This window comes from Elephantulus edwardii, unplaced genomic scaffold (assembly GCF_000299155.1).
Source record: "Elephantulus edwardii isolate Elephantulus edwardi_28Jun2011 unplaced genomic scaffold, EleEdw1.0 scaffold00008, whole genome shotgun sequence".
Classification (NCBI taxonomy): domain Eukaryota; kingdom Metazoa; phylum Chordata; class Mammalia; order Macroscelidea; family Macroscelididae; genus Elephantulus; species Elephantulus edwardii.
The window spans coordinates 1,193,203-1,218,594 of record NW_006399758.1 but is presented as its reverse complement, the minus strand read 5'-3'; the positions used below and the strand labels follow the sequence as shown (position 1 = coordinate 1,218,594).

General features: G+C 37.7%; 1 protein-coding gene and 1 pseudogene across 1 annotated transcript in view; one reads left to right on the top strand and one right to left on the bottom strand.

The window, feature by feature from the left end:
- Positions 1-13,386: 13,386 nt before the first annotated feature.
- Positions 13,387-25,392, bottom strand: part of VCPIP1 (valosin containing protein (p97)/p47 complex interacting protein 1) — a 40,064-nt gene continuing 28,058 nt past the window's right edge. Inside the window, exon 3 of the mRNA XM_006880422.1 lies at positions 13,387-14,298. Within this exon, the coding sequence (XP_006880484.1) occupies positions 13,427-14,298 (872 nt within the window). The 3' untranslated portion in view covers positions 13,387-13,426. The remainder of the gene's footprint in view (positions 14,299-25,392) is intronic.
- LOC102850907 lies at positions 16,761-17,723 on the top strand (annotated as a pseudogene).

Genomic DNA, 25,392 nt, shown 5'->3' with positions numbered 1-25,392 from the left:
TCCTGTCCTATGCCATTCTCATCATCCCTGACATACTTGAGCCCATTGCTGCAGACACTGTGTCAATCCATCTGGTTGAGGGTCTTCTCTTTCACTGAAACTCCACCTTTCAAAGCATGATGGAATAGCCTCTCCTAGCAATATCTCCAGTGTATGTGAGACACTCCATACATCATGTATGTGAGCTTCATCATCTTTGCCTCCAAGGACACCATCTTGAGAGCTGAAGCTGAGGAAGACTTGAGATGCTTGCTGTAGAAAATGGATTGCATCTAAACATCAAGAAGACAAAAATCCTTACCACTGGACCAATAGGCAACATCATGATAAATGGGGAAAAGATTGAAATGGACAACAATTTCATCTTACTTGGATCCACAATCCACAAACTTCGTATTAGCAATCAGGAGATATGTTGCATTGGGAAAATTTGCAGTCAGGGACCTCTCCAGATAACTGAGCAATGATGTCAGTTTGAAGACTAAGGTATGCCTGAATAGACCATGATCTTTTCAGTCACTTGCTATGCACCTGAGAGCTGGATAATGACTAAGGATGACAGAAAAATTGATACCTTTGAACTGTGGCATTGGAGAAGAGTACTAAATATTCATGTATGGCATAAAGAACAAACAGATATACTTCCAAAAAGTGCAGCCAGAATGCTCCTTGAAGGTACAGCTTAATGGTAAGGAATGACAATGCCAATCCAAAGATAGACATTTCAAATCTATCAGCCTGCTTTGCAGGAAAAGGATGGGAAGTCTCCTCCTGTGTGATTTATTGCCTCTGAAAACGTGCTGGAGGGTCAGGTATGAGTTGGTTCCAACTGGAGAGTAATCAACAACAATTACTCTCAACAAGATGGGATTAACTGTAGCAATGGGCTCAACTGTAGCAATGGGCTCAACTATATCAGAGATTATAAAATGGCACAGGATAGGACAAGTTCAGAACTGTTGTTCATTGGTTACTTTTAAAGAGGGAAGAGTCCATAATTCCTTCCACTCCACTATACCAGATACATACAGTTTAGAAAAATCAATTTAAGACTTATTTTACTTTTTTAATATACATTTCAAAACCCAGAAATTTTGCAGTCAGAATAGCAGCTACTCAAGTCTAAAAGAATTAGTCATTAGCTATCGCAGAGAGGCAAATAAAAACAACTATAAGATATCATCTCACCCTAGCAACAATAGCAAAAGTTCAATAGAACATCTAACAACAAATGCTGGAAAGGTTCTGGAGAGACAGGAACCCTTATTCACTGCTGGTGGGAGTCTAGAATGGTGCAACCACTATGGAAAGCAGTATGGCATTTTCTAAAAAAGTAGGAAATAGAAATACCATTAAACTCAGTAATTCCACTACTGAGAACTTACCCTAAAGAAACCAGAACCTCCATGCAAAAGGATGTATGCACACCCTTGCTTATTGCTGCATTAGTCACAATAGGAAAGAGATGGAAGCAACCCAAGTGTCCATCAACAAACGAATCGATAGAAAAACAACAAAATACTATGCAGCTCTAAAAAGCAACAAACTTCATAGAACATTACACAACATGGTGACTCTGGAGGACATTATGCTGACTGAAATAATCTCAGTCACAAAAGGACAAATACTGAATAATACCACTGTTATAAAGCAGGAATGGCATTGTGAATTAGGAGAACAGGAAGAGTCAACAGATAATGAACACAGCACTGAAATAGAAGGAACTGTATAAAAGGAATATATGATTAGGCATTATATGTATGACAACAGTTCAGAATAAAAGGTGCATTATATAAAGTGGACTGGGAGAGGGGAAGAAGAGGGGGAAGGAAAAAACTGCAACAATGAATATTTTTTAAAAAGTGAACTAAGAGAGGAGGAAGGGACTGGGAGGGAGGAAAATGTGCAACAATGAATAAATGAAAATCCAACTTTTCTGTAAACTTTCATTACAATCACAATTAAAAGAAATAATTTTATTTAAAAAAGAACTAGTAGATAAAATATTTACTGAATTGACATTAAGAATAATGTTTATCTTAATTTCTTAACTTCTAACCCAAAGGCTGTGCTTCTCAGTGGTTTGAATCCACCACTGACTCAAGGGAGAAAGACAGGCAATCTCCTCCTGTGCAGTCAACAGCCTCTTGAACCCACTGGAGGGTCATTTATGAGTCAGTTCCAACTGGTTTGCATAAGTATGAGTGAGTGAAAAAGCTTGATGGTATGTTGACTCACTGAGTCAATTCCAACTCATAGCAACCTTCCATTGGATCTTCCAAGGTTCTAAATCTTAACAGAGGGACACTGTATTATCTTCCTTCTGAGAAGCTGTGGTATTCAAACATTGGGAAATGTGGACTATTTATCTCCAGCATGATCCAATGAGTACTACACCACCACAGCATGCTTACCAGTGGCATGTGTTTGTATGTAAATATGTATGTACGTATGTGTGTGTGTGTGTGTGTGTGTATCTCCAAAATGCCAAGTCTAAGTTTGCAGCAACCATAAATAAAACATAAAACTAGTTATTTTTAGTATCTCATACCCATGAGATCACACTAGAATGGTCAACAAAAAATTGTGGAAGCACAGATCATGTATTTTGCCTAACCACCATCCAAGAAATGTCTATTTGCATGTATGTCTGTGGTGCCTTGTTTTTTAAGAGAGAGCAGCTATCTTTTTATTGCCCCAAATGTGACTGAGTAGTAGTAGGATGTCTAGGTGTACCCTAATCCCTGCAGCACTGCTTCTCCTTCCCTTCCTCCTGGTTTTATTTACCATCACTGTCAGCAGCTGCACAGCCTTTAACTCATGTCAAAGGCCAGCACCTACCATGGGTCCACCAGTCCTGGTGTGGGCGATGGGGATGCTGGCCAGGCTAGGGCATTGTCCAGCTCCTGGGTCTGGCCAGTGGATGCACTGTGGATGCCAGTGGATCAGGAAGGGCCCAGACTAATAGAGCAGCCAAGGGGCACTATCACCCACCATGCTCCCAGCACCCACAGACTGTTCCTTTGCCCACCTGTCCATATACACAGTTGCCTCTCACATTCTATGCCTGGATATGTACCAAATCCCATCCCCACCTAGGAACTCCATACTCATTAAGGCTGGCCCCCTGTATCCAGTGCATACAGCTATGAAATTGTCCAATTGGATCCTATAAGGTTTTAACAGAACTTATGGGGATTTAATGATGAATGATATGGGAACCACCTGTATACAACATGTTTACAGAATGTTCATATAGCATAACATCCCATTTCACATATCAAAGATAGTAAGTGAAGTATACCTGAAGCTCAAAGGAAGAGTTGTTACATGCCATCAGGTCGAGTACAATCCATAGCAACCCTTTGTACAAAACACCCTGAACTTTGCCCTATCCTGTGCCATCTTCATCATCTCTAATACACTAGAGCCCATTGCTGAAGTCACCATTGTCAACCTATCATGTTGGGAGTCTTCCTCTCCTTTGCTGGTCCTCCATCTTTCCAAGCACAATATCCTTTCCCAAGGAAAAGCCTTAGTCCAAAGTATAAAGAACAAGGCTTCGCCATCTTTTCCTCCAAGGAGCATTATGGCTGCACTTTCTCCAAGACATATGTTTGTTCTTTTGGGACTCCATGGGATATTCAGTACTCTTCTGCAGCACAACTCAAAGTCATTAATTCTTCTGTCATTCTTTTTCATGGTCCAGCTCTCTGATGTGCAGCAGATGATTGCGATGACCATGGCCTGAATCAGGCGCACCTTAGTCTTCAACCTGACATCACTGCTCCTCAGTAATTTAGAGAGATCCTTGACAGTAGACTTTCCCAATGCTATACATCTCCCAATCTCCTGACTGCTGGTACCAAGGGTGTTTACTGTGGATCCAAGTAAGATGAAATCACTGATAATTTCAATCTTTTTCCATCTATCATGATGTTGCCCATTGGTCTAGTGGTGAGGATTTTTGTTTTCTTGATGTTGAGATTCATATTGCAGGATGCAGTCCTTGATCCTCTGAAATAAGTACTTCACTTTGAGCAAGCAAGATTGTGTCACCTGCATAATGTAGGTTGCTGAAAAGCCTGTCTCCAATCCTTATGTCATATTCTTCTTCATAAAATCTAGTTTCTTGAATGATTGGCTCAGTGTGCAGACTGAATTGGTATGGAGAAAGGATACAGCCCTGATGCAGACCTTTCTTAATTTTAAGCCTTGCAGTGTTCCCTTGCTGTTAAGCCAATAGCTTCTTGGTCTAGGTATAGATTTCATGTAAGCATACTTAAATGTTCTGGAATTCCCATTCTTCTCAAAGTTAGCCATAGTTTGTTATGATTCACAAACAGACATTCTTCTGATATTCCCTTTCAGCCAAGATCCACCTGACAGTATTAACAGTAGTATATACTAAGCAGAGCTTTGAACCAGTTTGAACCAGCTCGCCCGTGGCCAATGAAGCTAAACTAGAACAGATTCAAATTTTTAACGTTTGAATAATCTCAAATGAGAAAAAAAATACACGTCAAAACGCTGGCGCTGAAGCAGAGGCACAGTGAGCCCTTTTATGAACCTGATGTGTGAAATTATATTGGAAAAATTGTGGACAGCAGCATACATCGAACATTGCTGTAAGCCATCATCTTTGAGCAGGACACTGCTGTTACTGACCCTGCTCAAAATCCAATGGGCAAGAGATCTGGTTGTTATGCAACACATATGCTGTTATTGCTCTCCAGGACGGAGTAAGATTCTAGCCATTATTTTTTTCACTCCACTTGACCCAAATTTTACCATTTCAGGTCTAGTCCAGTTTTGCTTACTGTTCATGAGTAAACTGAGAATGATCAGTTCAAAGCCCTGATATTTACTGTATCAGAGACTCTTACCACCTGGTGTTAACTCATGTAATCCTCACAACCACCCCATGAGATGATGTTTGCCATGTAAACATTAAGAAATGATAAAATGTGGAAGCTATGTAGTGATCCCTAATAATCTGATAAACCAAATAATTGCAAAAGGATAAAAGATGGAATACAGTGCTAATCCCATCATAGTCCTAAATGTTAGGATAAGGGAGTTTCCACAGAATGTGTCCTGTGATACCTGTTGTCTCACTAGAGATTAAAAAAGAGGAAGGGAACAGGGAAGGGAAAGGGTGGAATGCCTCAGTACTATCAAGAAAGAATTGCGAAGTGTGTCTTTTTTAATCCAAGCCTCTGGTCAAGGATGCACCCTGACATGGAGGACACACGGAGATCTCCAGGGAATGCTGAGCCTACAAATGCTGAAGACTTCTCCTAGAGCTGTGGTGGTTGTTATGGAAACTGACCCACAGCTGACTGGGTTTTCAGAGGCAGTAAATTGCAGGAGAGGAGACTGTCCATCTTTCTCCCCTGAAGCAGGTAATTAGAACCACATGTCTCCAGAGCTCATTTCCCCTACAGCTAGATCAGATAATTTGGACTTCTAAACTCCTAAAATAAACTGCACTGGGGAAGTCCGCTGTCCTGGGCCCCTCCAAAGTGTGGAATAGTGGTGTTGGTTTGAAGAGTAAGGTGTGCCTAATTCAAACCTTAGTTTTTTAAAAAATTTGCTATGCATCTAAAAGTGGGACAATGAATTAGTATGATAGAAGAAGGCTTAATATCCCATGGACTGTCAAAAGGACAAATAAGTATGCCTGGAAAAGGTGTAGCCAAGATGCTTTTTGAAGGATAGTGAAATTTTGTCTCACATACTTTGAGCATGTTTTTCCTTGGAAAAGTAGAGGGTCAGTGAAGGAGAAGATCCTCAACAAGACAGATTAACAGCCAGACGGGCTCCAGTGTTTTGGAGATGAAAGGATGGCACAGGATAGAGCCCTTGTTCACAGGGTTGTGATGAGTTGTAGGCAGCACTTAACAACAACCTCCTAAACTTGTTAGATGCCATCAGCTGAACCCTGACTTGTCCTCAGGGCTCGAGCTCACTGTGTCATTCTTCCTAATCTGGAGAATAAATTTTTATTTGTGAAAGTCATTCAATTATGGTATCTTTTTATAACAGTATTAGATAACTAATGTCAATTTTAACTTCCCAAAAGGGAAAAGCACAAAAAGTTAGTATGCCAAGAAGCCTGTCTGAGTTCTAACTTCTAAATGAACTATCCTAGGTAACATAGGCAATAAGCATTTGTAAGAAATACTGTATTTCCATTCTTCAATTTTTTTCAAAATTATCACAAAACCAAGTTCTGTTGCATTAAAAAAAATATACTCAATAAGCATCACATGTCCAAACATGTAGTTTGTCTACATAAACTGCTTACTCTTCTAACTGGATATGGCAAGGATTAGGTCTGTTGTTCACATTGTATCTAAGTAACAGTTTGACTCAACAGACCTAAAAACAACAACAATAATGAATTTAGTTTGTTTCATCTAACCGCTCTCCTTAATTTCCCAAGTATTTATTCTACTATGCTTAAGGGTACATAGTGTTCCCACACCAGGAGTCGAACCTGGGCCGCCTGGGTGAAAACCAGGAATCCTAACCAAAGGAATATACAGAGTCACTGTATCAAAAGGAATTGGAAGACACAGAAGAATTTCATGAAATAACATATGACCAAGAGCCTACAGTGATGAAGGAGAAGTTCAAATGGTTCTGGAGTTGACGGAATACCAATTGACATATTTCAACAAACAGACACTGCCCTGGATGTGATAAGTTGTGCCAAGAAATCAGGACAGCCAGCTGGCCGACCGACTGGAAAAGAGCGATATTTGTTCCCATTCCAAAGAAAGGTGACCCAACAGAGTGCGGAAATTATCGAACAATATCATTAATATCACATGCAAGCAAGATTCTGCTGAAAATTATCCAAAAACGTTTGGAACAATATGTCAACAGAGAACTGCCAGATGTGCAGGCTGGGTTTAGAAGGGGTTGTGGTACTAGGGATATAATAGCTAATGTTAGATGGATCTTGGAAGAAAGCAAAGAATACCAGAAGAATGTCTATCTGTGCTTCATTGACTATGCAAAGGCTTTTGACTGTGTGGATCACAACACGCTGTGGCTGACTCTGAGAAGAATAGGAATCCCAGAACATTTGATTGTGCTAATGCGAAACCTATACCTGGACCAAGAGGTAGTCGTCAGAACAGAGGAGGGAGACACTGGATGGTTCAAAATCAAGAAAGGGGTCCCTCAGGGATGTATTTTGTCTCCATACCTTTTCAATCTGTATGCAGAACAAGATCATCCGAGATGCTGGGCTGTACGAGGAGGAATGTGACATCACGATTGGTGGAAGAATCATCAACAACCTGTTTTATGCAGATGACACAACCCTGCTCACTGAAACTGAGGAGGACCTGAAGCGCTTGCTGCAAGAAGGTCAAGGACTGCAGCATCCTATATGGATCGAAGCTAAACATCAAGAAAATAAAGATTCTCACTACTGGGCCAATTGGCAGCATCAGTATGGATGGTGACGAGATTGAGATAGTTAAGTTTTAGTTTGCTTGGCTCCACAATCAACACTCTTGGTAACAGCAGCCAGGAAATCAAGAGACAAATTGCATTGGGAAAGTCAGCTGTGAGGGACCTCTCAAGAGTATTGAAGAGCAAAGACGTCAGGCTGGAGACTAAGGTGCGCCTGATCCGAGCTATAGTCTTCGCAGTTACATGCTATGCATCAGAGAGTTGGACAGTGAATAGGGTTGATAGAAAGAGAATTAATGCCTTTGAGCTTTGGTGCTGGAAAAGAGTGTTGAATATACCATGGACTGTTAGGAGAACAAACAGGTTTGTTCTGGAGTAGGTGAAGCCGGAATGCTCGTTGGAGTCAAGGATTCTGAAGCTTCGTCTGACATACTTTGGGCATGCAGCAAGGAGGGACTGGTCCTTGGAGAGGGACATCATGTTTGGCAGAGTGGAGGGGCGGTGAAGGAGAGGAAGACTGTCAATGAAATGGATTGATTCTGTGACTGGAGTGGTGGGAATAAGTGCGTTTGAGATGGCTAGATTGGCACAGGACAGAATGGCGTTTAGAGCTATGAGTCGCAAGCGACTAGATGGCACATAACAACAACAACATGTTTAAGGGAACACTGGTGGCCTAGTGGAAAGAAGCTGCGCTGAAATGCTGAAAGAATGTGGTTCAAATCTACCAGCTGCTCGATGGGAGGATGGGCAATCTACTACCATATGATTAACTGTCTCTGAAAACCCACCAAAGGGTCAACTATGAGTTGATTTCGGCTCTATGGTACACAACAACAATATGTTGAGAAAGTAATAGTTCTAATTTTAAAAATTAATTTCTTAAATACTTAATTGTGACATCTTGAGAATGTATAATCTTGTTCAATTATATGAGAAACTTTAAACATTAAATGGAAGATAAAACATCTCTGTATTACACTATTTCCTTATAAAACAGTATTTTCCTTTATAAAATAGAGTATTTCCCTTATAAAACAGAACCATGTATTATAATAAATCCAGTACCAATGAACTGATGTCAAGTCATGCTCCATCAGGTTTCCAAGGTTTTATAAATCCTTACAGGAGAAGAGCTGGTGAATTTGAACTGCTGGCTTTTGGCTAGGACTTCAATACAACACATATAGCACCACCAGAGGTCCTCTGCATTACAATTTTTTCCCCATTGCAACTTACTCAAAGATGTCGCTCCACAGGGTTTCTGAGCCTGTAAATCACACAGAAGATTGTACCACTTTTTCCTGTGGAGCCTACTGGTGGATTCAAACCCCTAGAAAGGTTAACAGTGCAATTCCCTACTGCAGGGAAACTAAGAAATAATAAACATTACTTTAAAATGCTATCACAGAGAAGTTAGGGGCAGTAGTACAAATTAACTTACATTTTATTACTGAGTTTCAAATACTGTACAGTGCGGCACTGTAGAATACTATACACTATTATTGGGAATTTATCATCTAAATGTAATGAACAGGAATCACAAATCAGAAAATGGGAAATAGCCAGTGCCTTAGAAATGACATAATATCTATGCTATTTATTTTTATTGAGCAAGTAAAACATTTGCTGGTTTTCCCCTAAATAGTTACACTATTACCACTTATTTTTACACATTCTTAATGGCATTTCCCTCCAAAAAATATGTTTTAGAGTTCTTGGCACTAATTCCTAAAATCAAACAAATCTGAAAATAGAACTTTTTCATTATTTTATTGCTTTACCACAGGCTTAATGGCTCAAGAAAGGACTCTGCATTCTAAAGAAAAGTATGCAGTGTTTTAAAATTTAAAATACTAAGTAAGTGATACTCACAAGCAGATAACAGCAACTAAAACTTTTACTAGTTTTTCCTTTTTTTTACAAAATGATAATCATTGTGTTAATATTATACTACAAAAGCATGTAGATGCCATAATTTAAAAAATTAAATGTCAGATATATAAGTAATGGCATTTTCTTCAATAATTAACAATTTTTATAATTTCTATTTTGAAACAAATGTTAAAATTTGTCCAATCCATGATTTATTATTAAATAAGAACTGAAATACTTAGCATCTCAAAGAACTATCAAGAATGGCAAACTTGAAATTGCCCCTATAAATCTTCCATTGGTAATATAACTCTTTTATTATTTTATTTCCTAAGTATACATTCTACTATGATATGTTGACAATTGAATAGTTCTGGTTTGAAAAATTAATTTCTCATATAATTAAATGTGAACAATCTTGAGGTTATAGAATTTTGTTAAAATTATATGAGAGCCTTGAAATGTAGATCCATCTATCTATCCATCATATAGAGAATATATCTCTGTTAACTACTGTTGTTAAAGAGTAGTTTAAATCTATAGTAAGAGTGGAGTTCGAATGAAAATTTTAAAATGGGCATCTGCTTTGAGAATCATGAAACCTCAAACACTGCTCTGAAGTGTGGGCCTGTTGAAATTACTGTTGAAAAATAAAGACAAAACTGGACTGATATTTTAAAAGAAACATTTTATATTATCATTATATTGACCAGCTGAAATGTAACTAATGACAGACTCTATTTTACACAAGTTTATTCCATTAACACCTAATGGTTAGTTATTAGTAAAGTTTAAAGTTTTAAAGAAAGTTTCCCTAGCAGCCAGGTATTAGTAGGTAACTATATAAAATAATACTGTTATAAATTTTACATTTAATAGCTAGTATGTACTGTCAGTACAATTCTCAAAAACCTGTCAATATTTTGACTCATTATAAAAATGAGTAGCAAGTAAGTGATCTTCCCTGAGGTAAAAGACCATATGCAAAAAATCACTGCTCATCTCCAATTAAGTTGCATACCTGAAATAACAATAATGACCAGTGCCTGGAAATTACAGACGCCTTTCAGATTGATAGTTTAACTGCAAGGAGTAGGCCTGATATAAAAACACAAATTATTGAAAATATAAAGCAAACTTCACAGTCAATAGCATTTACTAAATTTCTCAGTTCTCCCTTCTGTTTTCCATTAAAATTTCTAAATAGTGAAAAAAGAAAGTACAGAATGAGTTTTAAGCTTCCTCTTTTAACTAGTTCCTAAGTAACCACATAACCATTCCTTTAGAGTTAATTATGTACTTGGCAGTGCCATTTTTTTTTCAATTTCAACTAGTTTATATTCTAGACAAATACCCTCCTAGATTATGGGTCAATTCAAACTTGGTATGATTAGCTAAAAAACAGATTACTGAAGAAAAATATTATTTTATCTCACTTTTCAGTGAAACATTGTAAACAGAATTTAACTACAGGACTAAATTATAAAAATTAGGTTACTTCTAGGGCTGAAAATGTTTTAATATCTCTGGCTTGGACTCAAAGGTGTGATCACATAATAAATCATAATAAAAAAATGTCATTCTATACCAAAGTATTGGATCATAATAATAAGGAAGAACAAAACATGACATTTAAAGAAACTATTCTAAAACTTCTTTGTAAAAGTAATACCTGGCCCATTTCTTCAAAGTTTCAACTGATATAAGACAATTTCAAGGAATGTGATAATTTCTCAGAGTCAAGCCTTTCCTTTTTTTATCAAAGGGAGCCCAACGTGTTACTGTAATATTAAAACCTAACTGGTTTCTAAATGGCATTGCTGTGGCAAGAGAAACAGCTCAAGCATTGTTAAGAGATTAAGCCCATCTTCTAACCTCTGTATGTGTAATCTAATTCTCAATAAATGCAAGTATTTAATATAATATCAAGGGAGAAAATATTTCATGCTGATTTTTTCACTTTATGCTAAGAAATTATATTTATCAGTTATTATCTTACTATATCAAGTCACAGGGGAAGAAAATATTCTTTAAAGAAAAGGTGATTATCATCTACCTGGAAGCAGTGCAACAGCTTATTAAAAAATATGCCTGCATTTATACAACATCTTGTTAAACACTATGCCTGTATTTAAACCAAAGAGGGAGAGAGAGGAGGGAGAGGATGGAATATGGAAGTAAAGATGTATCTCAGTGGATGAAAATGTGAGAAAATAATTATAGTGGTTAGTGACATTTATAATTTAGTTTAATACACACAGAAGCCTCCTCTACTGGCTAAGTGGAAAATACTATTCAGTAGCTGTAATTTCTCACTTTATGCAACACTAGTGCATAATATTAAAATTCTAAGTTTTACTGCTATTTTAATATATAGAAAAATGCTTGAAAGTAAATTTAGAAGTAGAAGAATGGAGAGTAAAACATGGTGATAAAATTAGCCAATATATATATATATACACACACACACACACACACACACACATACATACACACACACACACATTTATGGATAGAAATATTTTGCTCAAGTGTCATTTGTAAATGTCTAAATTCTCCATTCTTTCTTTAATCAAAATGGAGTTTATTTAATAAGTGGATTCAATTAGAGATACTTTCACAGAAAGAAGACCAAAACCTCCCTTATTTGGAAACACAAGTTAAAGCAATGTCTATATTCCTTATGAATCAACAGGCAAAGATTTCTTAAACTCCTGATAATATACTTTCTGATGTACATTTTCTCAAAATGCAAACACCGTTTTGCATCTGTTACATGTGCAAACAGAGACAGCCAGGCTTTGAATGCTGTAGGCAAGAGAGTGTATTAACATAACATTTTGTCTTTCATCCATTCAAATTCAACTTAATTGGGTGAACAGAGGAAAAAGATGGATTAAAATGTACATTTGAGAATACAAATTTGTAAAATAGGGTAAGATAGTGCAATACCAATCTCAGTATAAACATTCTTTGTCTTTAAGGAGTAAGCATGAAGGCTGCTTCTCAAGGAAGCTGGCACAGAGGATTTAATGAATACACTATTTAGGCAAATGTCATGTTGATTAGGGTATGATGCAGCAAAATCTGCATGCTAAAACCAAGTGATGCCAACAAATAAAGAAAATTTTATGGACTCAAAGGAAGAAAGGAAAACATTTTTGGTTCAAAGGGGCTCAAAGACACTTAGCATATTCAAGCTTAAATACCATTGATCAAAATTGTAGATCAGGGTAACTCATTCATAAAGATAAATTCTTATTTATAAATTCTCTGTGAATCTGACAAACTCTGTAAATTATAAATCATTAACTATCATTACCATTATTTTTGTCTTTTCTACCATTTTGCAATCAACTTTTCTGCAAGATTAAAAAAAAAATGTAGGTGGTTCCTGACCAAGTCAGGATTCAAATAACAATGGTAACATATTATCAACAACAGACCACAAAATTGGCTCTGTTGGCTGGTACAGCAACATAACTGAATCATAATGACTTTATCTTTCTAGAATACTTTTTCTGCCTAACCTTGCTCAAATCAGCAAAATATCATTACACTCTATTCTAAAGATATTTTCATCAAGAATACATATCTCTATGAATGTGTATACGTTCACGGAAATGTCAGGATCCCATAGAGCCTAATAAAATCATATTATAAATTTTAGAATACAATTTAGTTCAATAACAAACTTTCTGACATTCTCATAAATATGTGGGATAGTTTACCTTGATGATATCAACATTAGCAAAAATCTCACTTCTTTCCCACTTCTAGCCTTTTGGATAACAAACATTTAGCAAAGAGAATTTTTATGTCTAAAACATTAAGACTTTCATGGACTTAAAATTACAAAGAACATCCAATGAACCAACATATATGGGAGAAATTCATCTGAGCAGATCTAATAACTAATGTAAAGGTAATTCAGAGCCAGTCTGGGCAGCAGTATATTAAAAGCTATTACCAACCACACATTTGTCATGCAGTGAATAACAAGATATAATCTTTGAAATATACATACAAGATTTTTAATGGCTAATCAAGTTATGTGGCCCAGCCAACAAATATTACATATTCACAATAAACACTGCCCTTATATAAGCTTCTAATTAAATCAAGAGTGATCCATTGGCTCAGTTGTGTTAGTCATCTCAGCATCTTGACTATCCATCTCTTCAGGCTCCTCCACAGAATTTCCCTTTTGTGCTTTTGACCTTGTAGAGAATGTTGCTCCCAGTGCATCTGCCACACTGCTATCAGTTGTTTCTGTATTCAAATTTTCAGTGCCACCAGTTACAGAAAAAGTTTCAGGAAAGCCACTCTGAAGAGTCCCAGGCTTTGCAGCAGAACTCACAACTTCTACTTTCCTTTGAGGAAGATCAGACAGTGACTGCTCTGTATTTTGATCCCGCAAGTGCTTGTCCATTGAAGCCTGAATAGAAGAAACCATTTCCTGCAATTTTTTTCGTTGGGCCTCAATCAAATCAGGATCAAGCTGCCTGCTGTCTCTCATTGTTACTACTCCAGGAGCTATTCGAATAAGCTCACTGTTACTAGGAGCAGCTGTGAATACAGAAGGCTCTGTTTTAGTGGAACTATTACTAAAGTCTGTCCCTGTAGTATGCTTTCTTACAATGGGAGTTTCCCTAGCTCTTGGATCAAGGTGTGGGTTACTAGAAGCAGTCCCTAGAGAATGCCCTTTTCCCTGAAAGGCAGTTACATTATGAAGTTGCTCGGATTTCTTTTTCACAACTCCACCACTACCTAGTTTTAAAAGCCCATGTGAAGGACTTGATTCCCTACTTCTTGTAGTGGCCTCTGCTCGGACCTGACTTACAGCCTCTTTAACTAAATCTTCAACATCAGGACCAATGGGGAAATGTCCTGCAGCATCCACACACAATTCCAATCTATCTTCAGAAGCATTATAGACAAAGGTTTTTCCCGGTAGATGTGGAAAAGTGCAATGCTTGCCATCAGCCATGCCTAAAGGAGGAGAAAAGAGATTTAGTATTTTAAAATCCTACTACAGGTATCAGCAAAAATGTTATAGAGATTATGACAGTTGAAATAGCAACATTTAAATAACAATTTCCAGAAAACAGTTTTTAAAACAAAATAAAATTTACTGCCAAAAAAGAAATGTCACCATCATTAAAGTAATTCTCCCAAAAGATTTGGGTGGTATTTTTTCAAAAAAGAAAAGAGTCATTGTCCTAATAGTAAAGTTAAAAAAAGAGGTTGAAACAAAAAGCTGAACTGAAAGGTAAATGTAATATAAAGTGATAAGAAAATATAATTTAATTTTCTAAAATTTAAGTAATAAACTTAGAAAAATACCTAGCAGAAATGAGTTACTGCATCTGGGAACCAAAGACTATGGTTCCAAGGAACATCAAAGTTGACAGGCATAATACAGCCCACAAAGAAAAACTAGTGAACAGCCATTAGGGTCTTAAGCTTGTGAGGAGCCATCCAAGATGCAACTCCACACCAAGAACAAGGACAACTACTAAAGAACCATCCAAACCTCTTTGGATGGGGTTTGAGACTAGAAAACTTAGATGGTACCTGACTACCATTGCTCACTGCTCTGAAGTTAATTAATTACCTTAGAAGGTCTTAGAGAGTGTAGGAGAAATAATGTGGAACAAATACCAAAATCATTAAAAAAGAACCAGGCATAGTGGTCTGACAGGGACTGGTGGAATGCCCGACCAAGACTGCCCCAGAGGTGCCTTTGAGGCCTGGATTGAAGTCACAGATATGGGTCTATTTTCAGCCAAACAGTAGACCAATTTATTATATGAATGAAACCAATAGAGGGTTCATACTCCTTAGAAAAATCAATCACTGGAGATCAAAAGGGCAAGATTTGCCAAGGACAAAATTCTGAAGGTCAGGAAAGGAGATATAAACAGGAAAAAGAAGTAAGTAGTGGGATAAGTAATGTTATACTGAATTGTTGAAAGGAAAGCCAATTTGCTGTGTAAACTTTCATCCAACATGTGTATGAGTGGAACAGCAAACCTTTTTCAACTTACAATTTTAAAAAATGTAATTTTAAAAGGAAATGAATGAGTTACCAACTAGGAGACTCACTGGAAACCACATATCCAACAATAATCTATTATCTATCTATCTAAAATCTCAACAAAAAACAACAAAGGACTTGAGGACATCTAAATGCCTACCACATGAAATGATGGTAAATATGATATGATATCATCAGAGAGATACAAATAAAAACCTCAATGAGATTTCATTCCAGCTAGGATAATTCTATAGGCTGTCTAGGGAGCTTTAGTGGCCTAGTGGTAAGAATCTACACTGCAATCCCAAAGACACATGGTTCGAATCTGCCAGATGCTCCAATGGAGAAGGACTGGCAAGCTTCTCCCAATTAACTGCCTCTAAAAACCCAGTGGAGGGTCAGCTATGGATTGGTTCCAACTTGATGGTACACAACAACAGGATAACTAAGATTTTTAAAAAATAAAAAAAAATTATAAATGTTAGGTACAAAATGGGGAAAATTAAATTCTTAACTCATTGTTACTCAGAATGCAAAATTGGATGACTGCTGTGGATAAGTGTGGCAGTTCCTAAAAAAACCCAACCAAATAAAAAACTAGCACTACTAAGTGACCCAACAATTCCACTCCTAGGTATATAGCCAAAAGACTTGAAAACAAAGACTCAGACACTTGTACACTAATGTTTGCTACTGCACTAGTCACAATAGCCAAAAGGTGGTGGTGGGGTTGTTGACTGCCGTTGACTATCCATCCTCCCAAAGAGCAGCTGGCCTCAAATTGCATGCTTTTGGGATTGCAGCGCAGCTTCTTGCCACTAGGCAACCAGCACTCCCTATCTGAAGATTACTCTATTTTGAAAAATTGTATTTGTGAAATGATAAGAAAAACTCACTAAAACCTTCTAAAGATTAAACCCCTGTGCACATCAAAAACATTTTCTAACAGAGTGAAAGAAAACCTACTGACTGGGAAAAAAACATTTGGCAATACCATTTCGGATAAGGGTCTGGTAACAAACGTTTACAGAATCCTACAGGGCCTCCACAAGAAAAAAAATTTATATCTAATCACAAAATGGGCAAAAGATAATGGAAAGACCTTTCACTGCAGAAGTTATTTGAATGGCCAACAGACACATGAAGAAATGCTCCAAATTACTGGCAGTAAGATACAAATCAAAATCACAATGAGATACCATCTCACCCCAGTAGCAGTGGCAAAGTTTAACGAGAGAGCAAGTAATAAATTTTGGAGAGATAGGAACTCTTATACACTGTTGGTGGGATTGTAAAATGGTATAACCACTCAGGAAGGCAGTTTAGTGTTTCCTCAAAAAACTGAACATAGCTTTCTGAAGGAGAACGCTGCCGAGGAAGCATCATCGCAAAAGAGTTTATTCCCACCGCCGCCATGTCGAAGTCAGAGTCTCCTAAAGAGCCCGAACAGCTGCAGAAGCTATTCATCGGGGGGCTGAGCTTCGAGACGACGGATGAAAGTCTGAGGAGCCATTTTGAGCAATGGGGGACGCTCACAGACTGTGTGGTAATGAGAGATCCAAATACCAAGCGCTCCAGAGGCTTTGGTTTTGTCACATACTCAACTGTGGAAGAGGTGGATGCAGCCATGAATGCAAGGCCCCACAAGGTGGATGGAAGGGTGGTGGAACCTAAGAGGGCTGTCTCCAGAGAAGATTCTCAAAGACCAGGTGCCCACTTAACTGTGAAAAAGATCTTTGGTGGTGGAATTAAAGAAGACACTGAAGAACATCACTTAAGAGATTATTTTGAGCAGTACGGGAAAATTGAAGTGATTGAAATCATGACTGACAGAGGCAGTGGCAAGAAAAGGGGTTTTGCTTTTGTAACTTTTGATGACCCTGATTCTGTAGATAAAATCATTATTCAGAAATATCATACTGTGAATGGTCACATTTGTGAAGTAAGGAAAGCCCTGTCAAAGCAAGAGATGGCCAGTGCCTCTTCCAGCCAGAGAGGTCGAAGTGGTTCTGGAAACTTTGGTGGTGGCCGTGGAGGCGGTTTTGGTGGGAATGACAACTTTGGTCGAGGAGGAAACTTCAGTGGACGAGGTGGCTTTGGTGGCAGTCGTGGCGGTGGAGGATATGGAGGCAGTGGAGATGGTCATAATGGATTTGGTAATGATGGAAGCAACTTTGGAGGTGGTGGAAGCTACAATGATTTTGGCAATTACAACAATCAATCTTCAAATTTTGGACCCATGAAGGGAGGAAATTTTGGAGGCAGAAGCTCTGGTCCTTATGGTGGTGGTGGTCAATCTTTTGCCAAACCACGAAACCAAGGTGGCTATGGTGGTTCAAGTAGCAGTAGCAGCTATGGCAGTGGCAGACAGTTTTAGTAACTGCCAGGAAACAAAGCTTAGCAGGAGAGGAGAGCCAGAGAAGTGATAGGGAAGCTACAGGTTACAACAGATTTGTGAACTCAGCCAAGCACAGTGGTGGCAGGGCCTAGCTGCTACAAAGAAGACATATTTTAGACAATACTCATGTGTATGGGCAAAAAACTCGAGGACTGTATTTGTGACTAATTGTATAACAGGTTATTTTAGTTTCTGTTCTGTGGAAAGTGTAAAGCATTCCGAAAACAAGGGTTTAAATGTAGATGATTTTTTTTTTTTTTGCACCCATGCTGTTAATTGCTAAATGTAATAGTCTGATCATGACACTGAATAAATGTCTTTAAAAAAAAAAGCTGAACATAAAAATTGCATATGACCCAGCTATTCCACTACTTGGAATATACCCCAAGAAAATTAGAAATGAGACACAAAGAGAGATTTGTACACCAATATTCATAGCAGCGTTATTCACTATCTCAAGATCATGTAAACAGCTCAAATGTCCAACCACAATCAAATCGATTGAGAAACTGTGGTACATTCACATGATGGAATGCTACACAGCATGTAGGATAAATTATTTCAAAAATTACTACCTAACTTAGGAGGGACTGGAGAGCATTATGCTAAGTGAACTAATTCAGTCCCATAGGATAAATACATATAAGACCATTATTGTAGAAATAGAAAGATACCAAGTAAAATAGGTATGAGTATCCAAGGGGGGAAAGGTAGAAGCAGAGGGGTAAGGATGGGCGGGGATGGGGGTAAAGTATAATCATAGGGTCATACAATTTGATAGGTAGAGTATAAGATGAGTAAAGAAAATGGGAAAGATCTGGTATGAAAAACAATGTATCTGAATTTTATAAGCAAAGTAGTATGAAATAAAAAAAAAATATTTTTAAAAACCAAAAAACCCCCCCCACTAAGCATAGATAGTATTACTTGTAAATTCTACTAAGCATTTAAAGGGGAAAAAACCCATACCAAAGCTAGCACAAAATATTTCATAAGGAAAGGAGAAACATTTTTCAGCTTCAACATTACCCTGATTAAAGAAAAACATCACAAGAAAAAATAAAATCATTATTCCACAGAATGTCACAAAAGCCCTCAAAAAAAGGAATGCAGTCCAAGATGCTGCATTGTCAGACAGCTTAGAATGTCACTCAAAACAATTATGAGATGTCATCTCACACCAGCAACAATAGCAAAATTCAATAGAGCAGTAAATAACAAATGCTGACGAGATTGTGTAGAAACTGGAACCCTTATTTACTGTTGGTGGGAGTGGAAAATGATGCAACTTTTAAAGAAGACAGTATGGCACTATCTCAAAAAGTTGGAAATAGAAATACCATTTGATCCAGCAATTCCACTACTGGAAATACACCCTAAAGAAACCAGAACTGCCACCCAAACAGGTATATGCATACTCATGTTTATTGCTGCTTTGTTTATAACAGCAAAAAGATGGAAACAACCAAAGTACCCATCAACAAACAAGTGGATAGAGAAGCTGTGGTATATTCACACAAAATGGAATACTATGCAGCACTGAAAAACAAGGAATTTATAAAATATGATACAAAATGGGTGACCCTGGAGGACATTATGCTAAGTGAAATAGCTCAGTCACAAAAGGACAAATAATGCATAATGCCACTGTTATAAAACAGACCTCACATGGGGGTTGGGAGGAATTAAGAAAAGAGGGGATAAATAATGTACGCTGTACTGAATGAGGGAGAGATTGTTTAAAAGAAATACATTATTAGGTATTATTTGAATGAGAACAGTGCAGAATAAGAGCTGCACAGCAAGTGGACAGGGGTGGGGGGGAATTGTACAACAATGAAATAATTTTTACTCAAAGAGATGTGCGAACTGAGGGGTGTGATGCGGAGGAAAATGTGCAATAATGAATGAATGGAAATTAAAAAAAGTTAAAATAAAATTATATATTTATTTATCAATTACTACTATTAAAGCTCTGGACAATGTACAGAAGAAAAAAAAAAAGAATGTCACTCTTACAACAAAGACCTGAGAAAACAAATTCAGTTGGAGATGACAGTTTGGAATCCTGAGCATTAAAGGCAAGGCTGAAGAATTAGATTTAATGTCAAGAAGAAGTAAAGAGTACAAAAGCAGGAAGGCTGTATGAGGTAGTGGCCATACTGAGACAAAACAGCAGCATTCCTGGCTAAAGGCCCATCATCTGGTACAGATGGATAAAAATACCAAACCCCCCCCAGAATTCATCAATCCACTATTTACTAGAGACACATTTTAGACATAAAGATAAAACAGACTATAAGGAAGACAAAATTTGTCATTAAAGCTAAGGAAGGACTTTAGAGTTACCAAATGGCCACTCCAACAAGAGAACATAATAATCATAAATATATATATACACACACACAATGGATAGGTTCCAAAGTAGATAAAACACATTCTGACAGCATATGGAAGCTCTGGCGGTGAAGTAAGTAAGGACTTGTGCTGCTCACCTACATTTCCAAACCGCTTTGGTGGTTCAAATCCACCAGCTGCTCCGTGGAATAAAAATGGGCACTTCCCTCTCATGTGATTTAAAGCCCTGGAAAATGTGATGGAGAGTCAGCTACGAGTCAGTTTCCACTAGATGGCAATTGAGGTGAATAGCATTGAAAAGACAAATAGCTCCATAACACACCCCCTTTTTGTGAAGGATCAAAAAAAATCACAGCTATCAAGTTGATTCCAACTCATAGCAACTGAGGCTGTAAATCTGAACTGGAGGGAACTGCCCTCTTTCTCCCACAAGGTCTTGGGTGGCTTTGAACTGCTGGAGAAGTTCACTGGGTTTTTTGGTTAGCAGTGCAACAAACATGCACCTAGAGAAAATGGCGCTTTAAATTCCACAATGAATCAACCTCACCTCACAGACATAAACAGAACACTGTACTCAAAAGCAGCAACGTATATATTCTTTTCAACACATATTCTCTAGAACACACTGAAGGCCACAAAGGTTGCTTACCCATTTACTACCCTTGAGCTGTAACTGACTTATAGCTGACTCTCCAGCAGGTTTTTATAAACTATAATATGCATGAGAGGAGACTGCCCATCTTTACCCCATGGGGCAGCTGGTGGATTCTAACTGGGCCTCAACAAATCCCCAGACATCAAAATAATTCAAAGCACTTTCTGATCAAAACACTAAAAAACTAACACAAGACACTAAAACTTTTAGGACACAAGAAAAGCAGTGCTCAGAGGTAAATTTATAGCAACAAACACAAAAACCAAACATGAGGATAGAAATAAAAACATTAGCTCTACACTGACACAACTAGAAAGAGAAGAGTAAAGGAAGACAACAAAATTCATCACCAAAATTCAATATGATTTGTAAACTTTCACTAAAAAAAAAAAACCCTTCATTGCCATCATGTCGGGACCAACTCATAGCTGACCCTCTGCAGGGTTCCCAAGGCTGTAAATCTTTCTTCCAGAGTTCCAGGTAGAGTCAAACCCTCTGAAAGGCTCTGCTTTTGGGTTAAACAAACAACTCTCTACAGACTAAGTCATCAGAGTTTACCAAAACAATTATAATAATGATTAGAGCAGAAAGACTGAAATCTGGAAGAGAAAAACAGCAGAAAACATTAATAAATCCAGATGTTTCATTGAAAAAAAGATCAATAAAATCAACCAACTCCTGGTTTGACTAACAAAAAAGCAGAAGGAGCAAATAGCCAAGTAAGAAATGAGATGGGAGACATGGGGAAAAAAAAACCCACCTATTTTTCAATTTTTTAAAAAGGATCATAACAGAATAGTATGGAAAAACAAACAACAAATCTGAAAATCTAAAAGACCAAATTTCTAGAAACACACTACCTACCAAAACCATCACAAACTAAGGTAGAAAAACTGAATAATAAAAAAGATATTTAAAAAGGTAAAAGAAAAACAAAACCAAAAAACTGCCCAAAACAACAAAAAGCCTTGACCCAGGCAGCTTCACTGGAGAATTCTACCATTCAGAGAAAGCTGACACCAATACTACTCACACTAGGTCAGAACACAGAAAAGGAAGGAATCCTCCTGAACTCATTCTATTCAGTCAGCAGAACACTTGTACCAAAGCCAGGAAACGACACTACAACAAAAGAAAATTAAAGACCCATAACCTTCATAAACATAGATACAAAAAGTGCTTAACAAAGTTCTAGCCAACAGAATTCAAGGACTTTATCAGAAAAATAATGCACCACGACTAAGTGGAATTCATACCAGGTAACACAAGGATAGCTCAACACTGGAAAAACAATCAGTGTAATCCACATAAATAAAACAAAAGAATCACATGATCACCTCAATCTAGACAGAAATGGCATCTGATAAAGCCCAACACCCATTCCTGATAAACTCTCAGCAAAATAGGAATACAAGGGAAACGCCTCAGTATAATAAAAGACAATTCTATAAAATCACAGTCAATATTATTCTCAAAGGAGAGAGAAATTCAAAGCATTCATTCCCCCTTGAGAACATGAACCAAAGATGTCCATAATCACTGCTCTTATTCAACACCGTACTGGAAGTCAGACCTGTATTATAAGGGGGTAGGAAGTATTTAAATTAGTAACTCTCAGTGCCATTAAGTTGGAACCACCTGACTGATCCTTTAGCAGGTTTCTAAGATTGTAAAACGCATGGGAGGAGATCTGCTCTCTTATGTCCATCCTGCTCCCTCGGTGCTGTGGGTGGAATCAAACTCTTAAGAGTATGTATACATCCACTTTCACATTAGCAGTCCTTTGAGTTAGCTGCACAACTTTACAGACTACTATGCCAGAGCTCCCACGAATTTGGCAAGGAAGAAGTAAAATCATCCCTGTTAACAGATGATAGGATACTACTATGAACAAAAAATCTCAAATATTCCACAAGCAAGCTACCGAAACAGAAGGATTCTGCAAACTAAGATAAAAGATAAACATAGGAAAATCAGTTGGATCCTTTTATACCAACAATAGAACCTGAAGAGGAAATTGGGACAATTATATCATTAGCAGTATTTCTTTTAGCTCATACTGATGACCCTATACAATAGAAGAGAATTGGCCTATAAGGTTTTTGAAGCAGGCTGCCCAATTTCCTTCTGTGAGGCAACTGATAAGTTTAAACTTTCTGCTCATCAAATAAATTCCTTAACCATTACTCCTCCAAAATTCCTTCAATAGCATCCTTAAAAGAATAAAATACCTAGAAGTAAATCCAATCAGGCACAAAAAAGATCTGTACGAAGAAAACTACAAAACACTGCTGAAAGAAACCAAAAGACCTGCATAAATAAATGCCTGTGAACTTAACACTATAAAAATGTTAGTGTTATCCAAAGTTATCTATAGATATATTATAATCGCGATCCATATTCTAATAACATTCCTTAACTTAATGTAAAAACTAGTCACTAATATGGTGAGCTCTGGTGACCTAGTTCTAAGAAGTTGTGCTACAATTCCGAAGGCAGACGGTTCAAATCCACTGTTTCATGGAAAAAGGATGGGCAATTTCCTCCCTTCTGATTTATTATCTCTGAAAACTGGTTGGAGAGTCACCGTTGAGTTGGTTCTCACTAGGTAGAGCATACAACAACAACAATTTTATATGGAAAAGAAAGAGAACTTAGATAAGGAAAGCATTACTGAAGAATGATGAAGTAGGAAGACTCACACTATTGGAGCCAATGACCTATACTATACATCCCTATAGACAAAACAGGCTGATATCAATACAACCACACATATATATACACACCAAGGGAACTGAACTGTGAACCCAGAAGTAAATCTATCCCCCTATGGACAGCTAGGAAGTTCTGGTGGCTTAGTAGTACGGAGTTTAGCTGCCAACCCAAAGGCAAAAGGTTTGAATCCACCAGATGTTCCACAGGAGAAAAATGGGCAATCTCCTTCTATGCAATTTACTCTTTCTGAAAACTCACTAGTCAACTATGAGCCGTTTCTGACTTGATGGTACACAACAATAACAAAGACAGCTGATCTCTGACAAAGGCTCAAAGTCTATTAAATGGTGAACAAGATAGCCTTGTAACAAATGATGCTGGCATGACTGGATTTCTGTGTAGAGAAATGAAACAACCCATATTTCACTTAATACAGAAATCACCCAAGGTCCTACATAAAAACTAATACTATAAAAATCACAGAAGACAAATAAGGATAATAGTATGTAATTCAATGCTGTTGCAGTTGTTATGCGCTATTGAGTTGACTACGCATAGTGACGCTATGAACAATGACTTTGAACCTTGCCTGATCTTGTGCCATTTCCTGTACACTTGGGCTCACTGTTACAGTCACTATGTCAATCCATGTTGTTGAGGGTCTTCCTCTCTTTCATTGAACCTCTACCTTTCCAAGCACAATGTCCTTTTCCAAGGATTAGCCCTTCATAACAACATGTCCAGAATATGTGAGACAAAGCTTTACCATCCTTGCCTCCAGGGAATACTCTGGATGCACTTCCTCCAAGACAGTCCTTTTGGCAGTCCATGGGATAATCAATACTCTTCTCCAAAATCACAACTCAAAGGCATTGAGTCATCTTCCATCATTCTTAGCCATTGTCCCCAACTTTTAGACACATAACAAGTTATTAAAAAGACAGTGCCTTCAATCAGGCACACCTTAATCTTTAAACTGTTATCATTGCTCCTTAACAATTTAGAGAGACCTTGACAGTAGTTTTACCCAGTGCAATACAGCATTTGATCTTCTGACTGCTGGTAAAAAGGATGGTGATTTTGGATCCAAACAAGATCAAACAGTTGACCACTTCAATCATTTCTCCAAAGTAATGACATTGCCTACCGGCCTAGTGGTAAGGAGTTTTGTTTTCTTGATGTTGATATGTAATCTAAACTGAAGGTTGTAGTCCACATTCTTCTTCATAAAGTCCAGCATTGAACACTAATGATCAAAGACTAGAGGAGATGTGGGATGACATCAAGGTTATCATCCATGAAGAAACAAAAGGTCATTACAAAAGCAGAGAAGACAAGACCAAACTGGATGTCAGAAGAAACTGAGAATTGGAATAGAATGTCAAAAACCAAAACAAAAGAAATGACAAAGTAAAAGAATTCGATGGAATGTTTCAAAAAGACAAAACAAAGTATTATAATGAAATGTGCATAGAGCTAAAAGTCAGAAACGCAAAAGGGAAGAAAATGGTTGGTATTTTTTAAGCTGAGAAAACGAAAAAACAAATTCAAGCCTCAAGATGCAATACCGAAGGATGGTATGGACAAAATCTTCAAGGATCCAACAAGAAACAAAAGAAGATGGAAGAAATATATTGAGTCACTATGTTGTTATTATGTGCCATCTAGTTGCTTGCGACTCATAGTGACCCTATGTACAAGAGCCCTAAACTCTGCTCTGTCTTGTGCCAATCGCACTGTCTCTGACACTCTCCCATCCTGATTACCCCAGTCACTGAATCAATCCACCTCATACAGGGCCTTCCCCTCCTGTGCACCGTCCCTCCACCCTCCCAAGCATGATGTCCCTCTCCAAGGACCGGTGTCTCCTCACAACATGTCCAAAGTATGTTAGACAGAGACTCAGAATCTTGCCTCCAA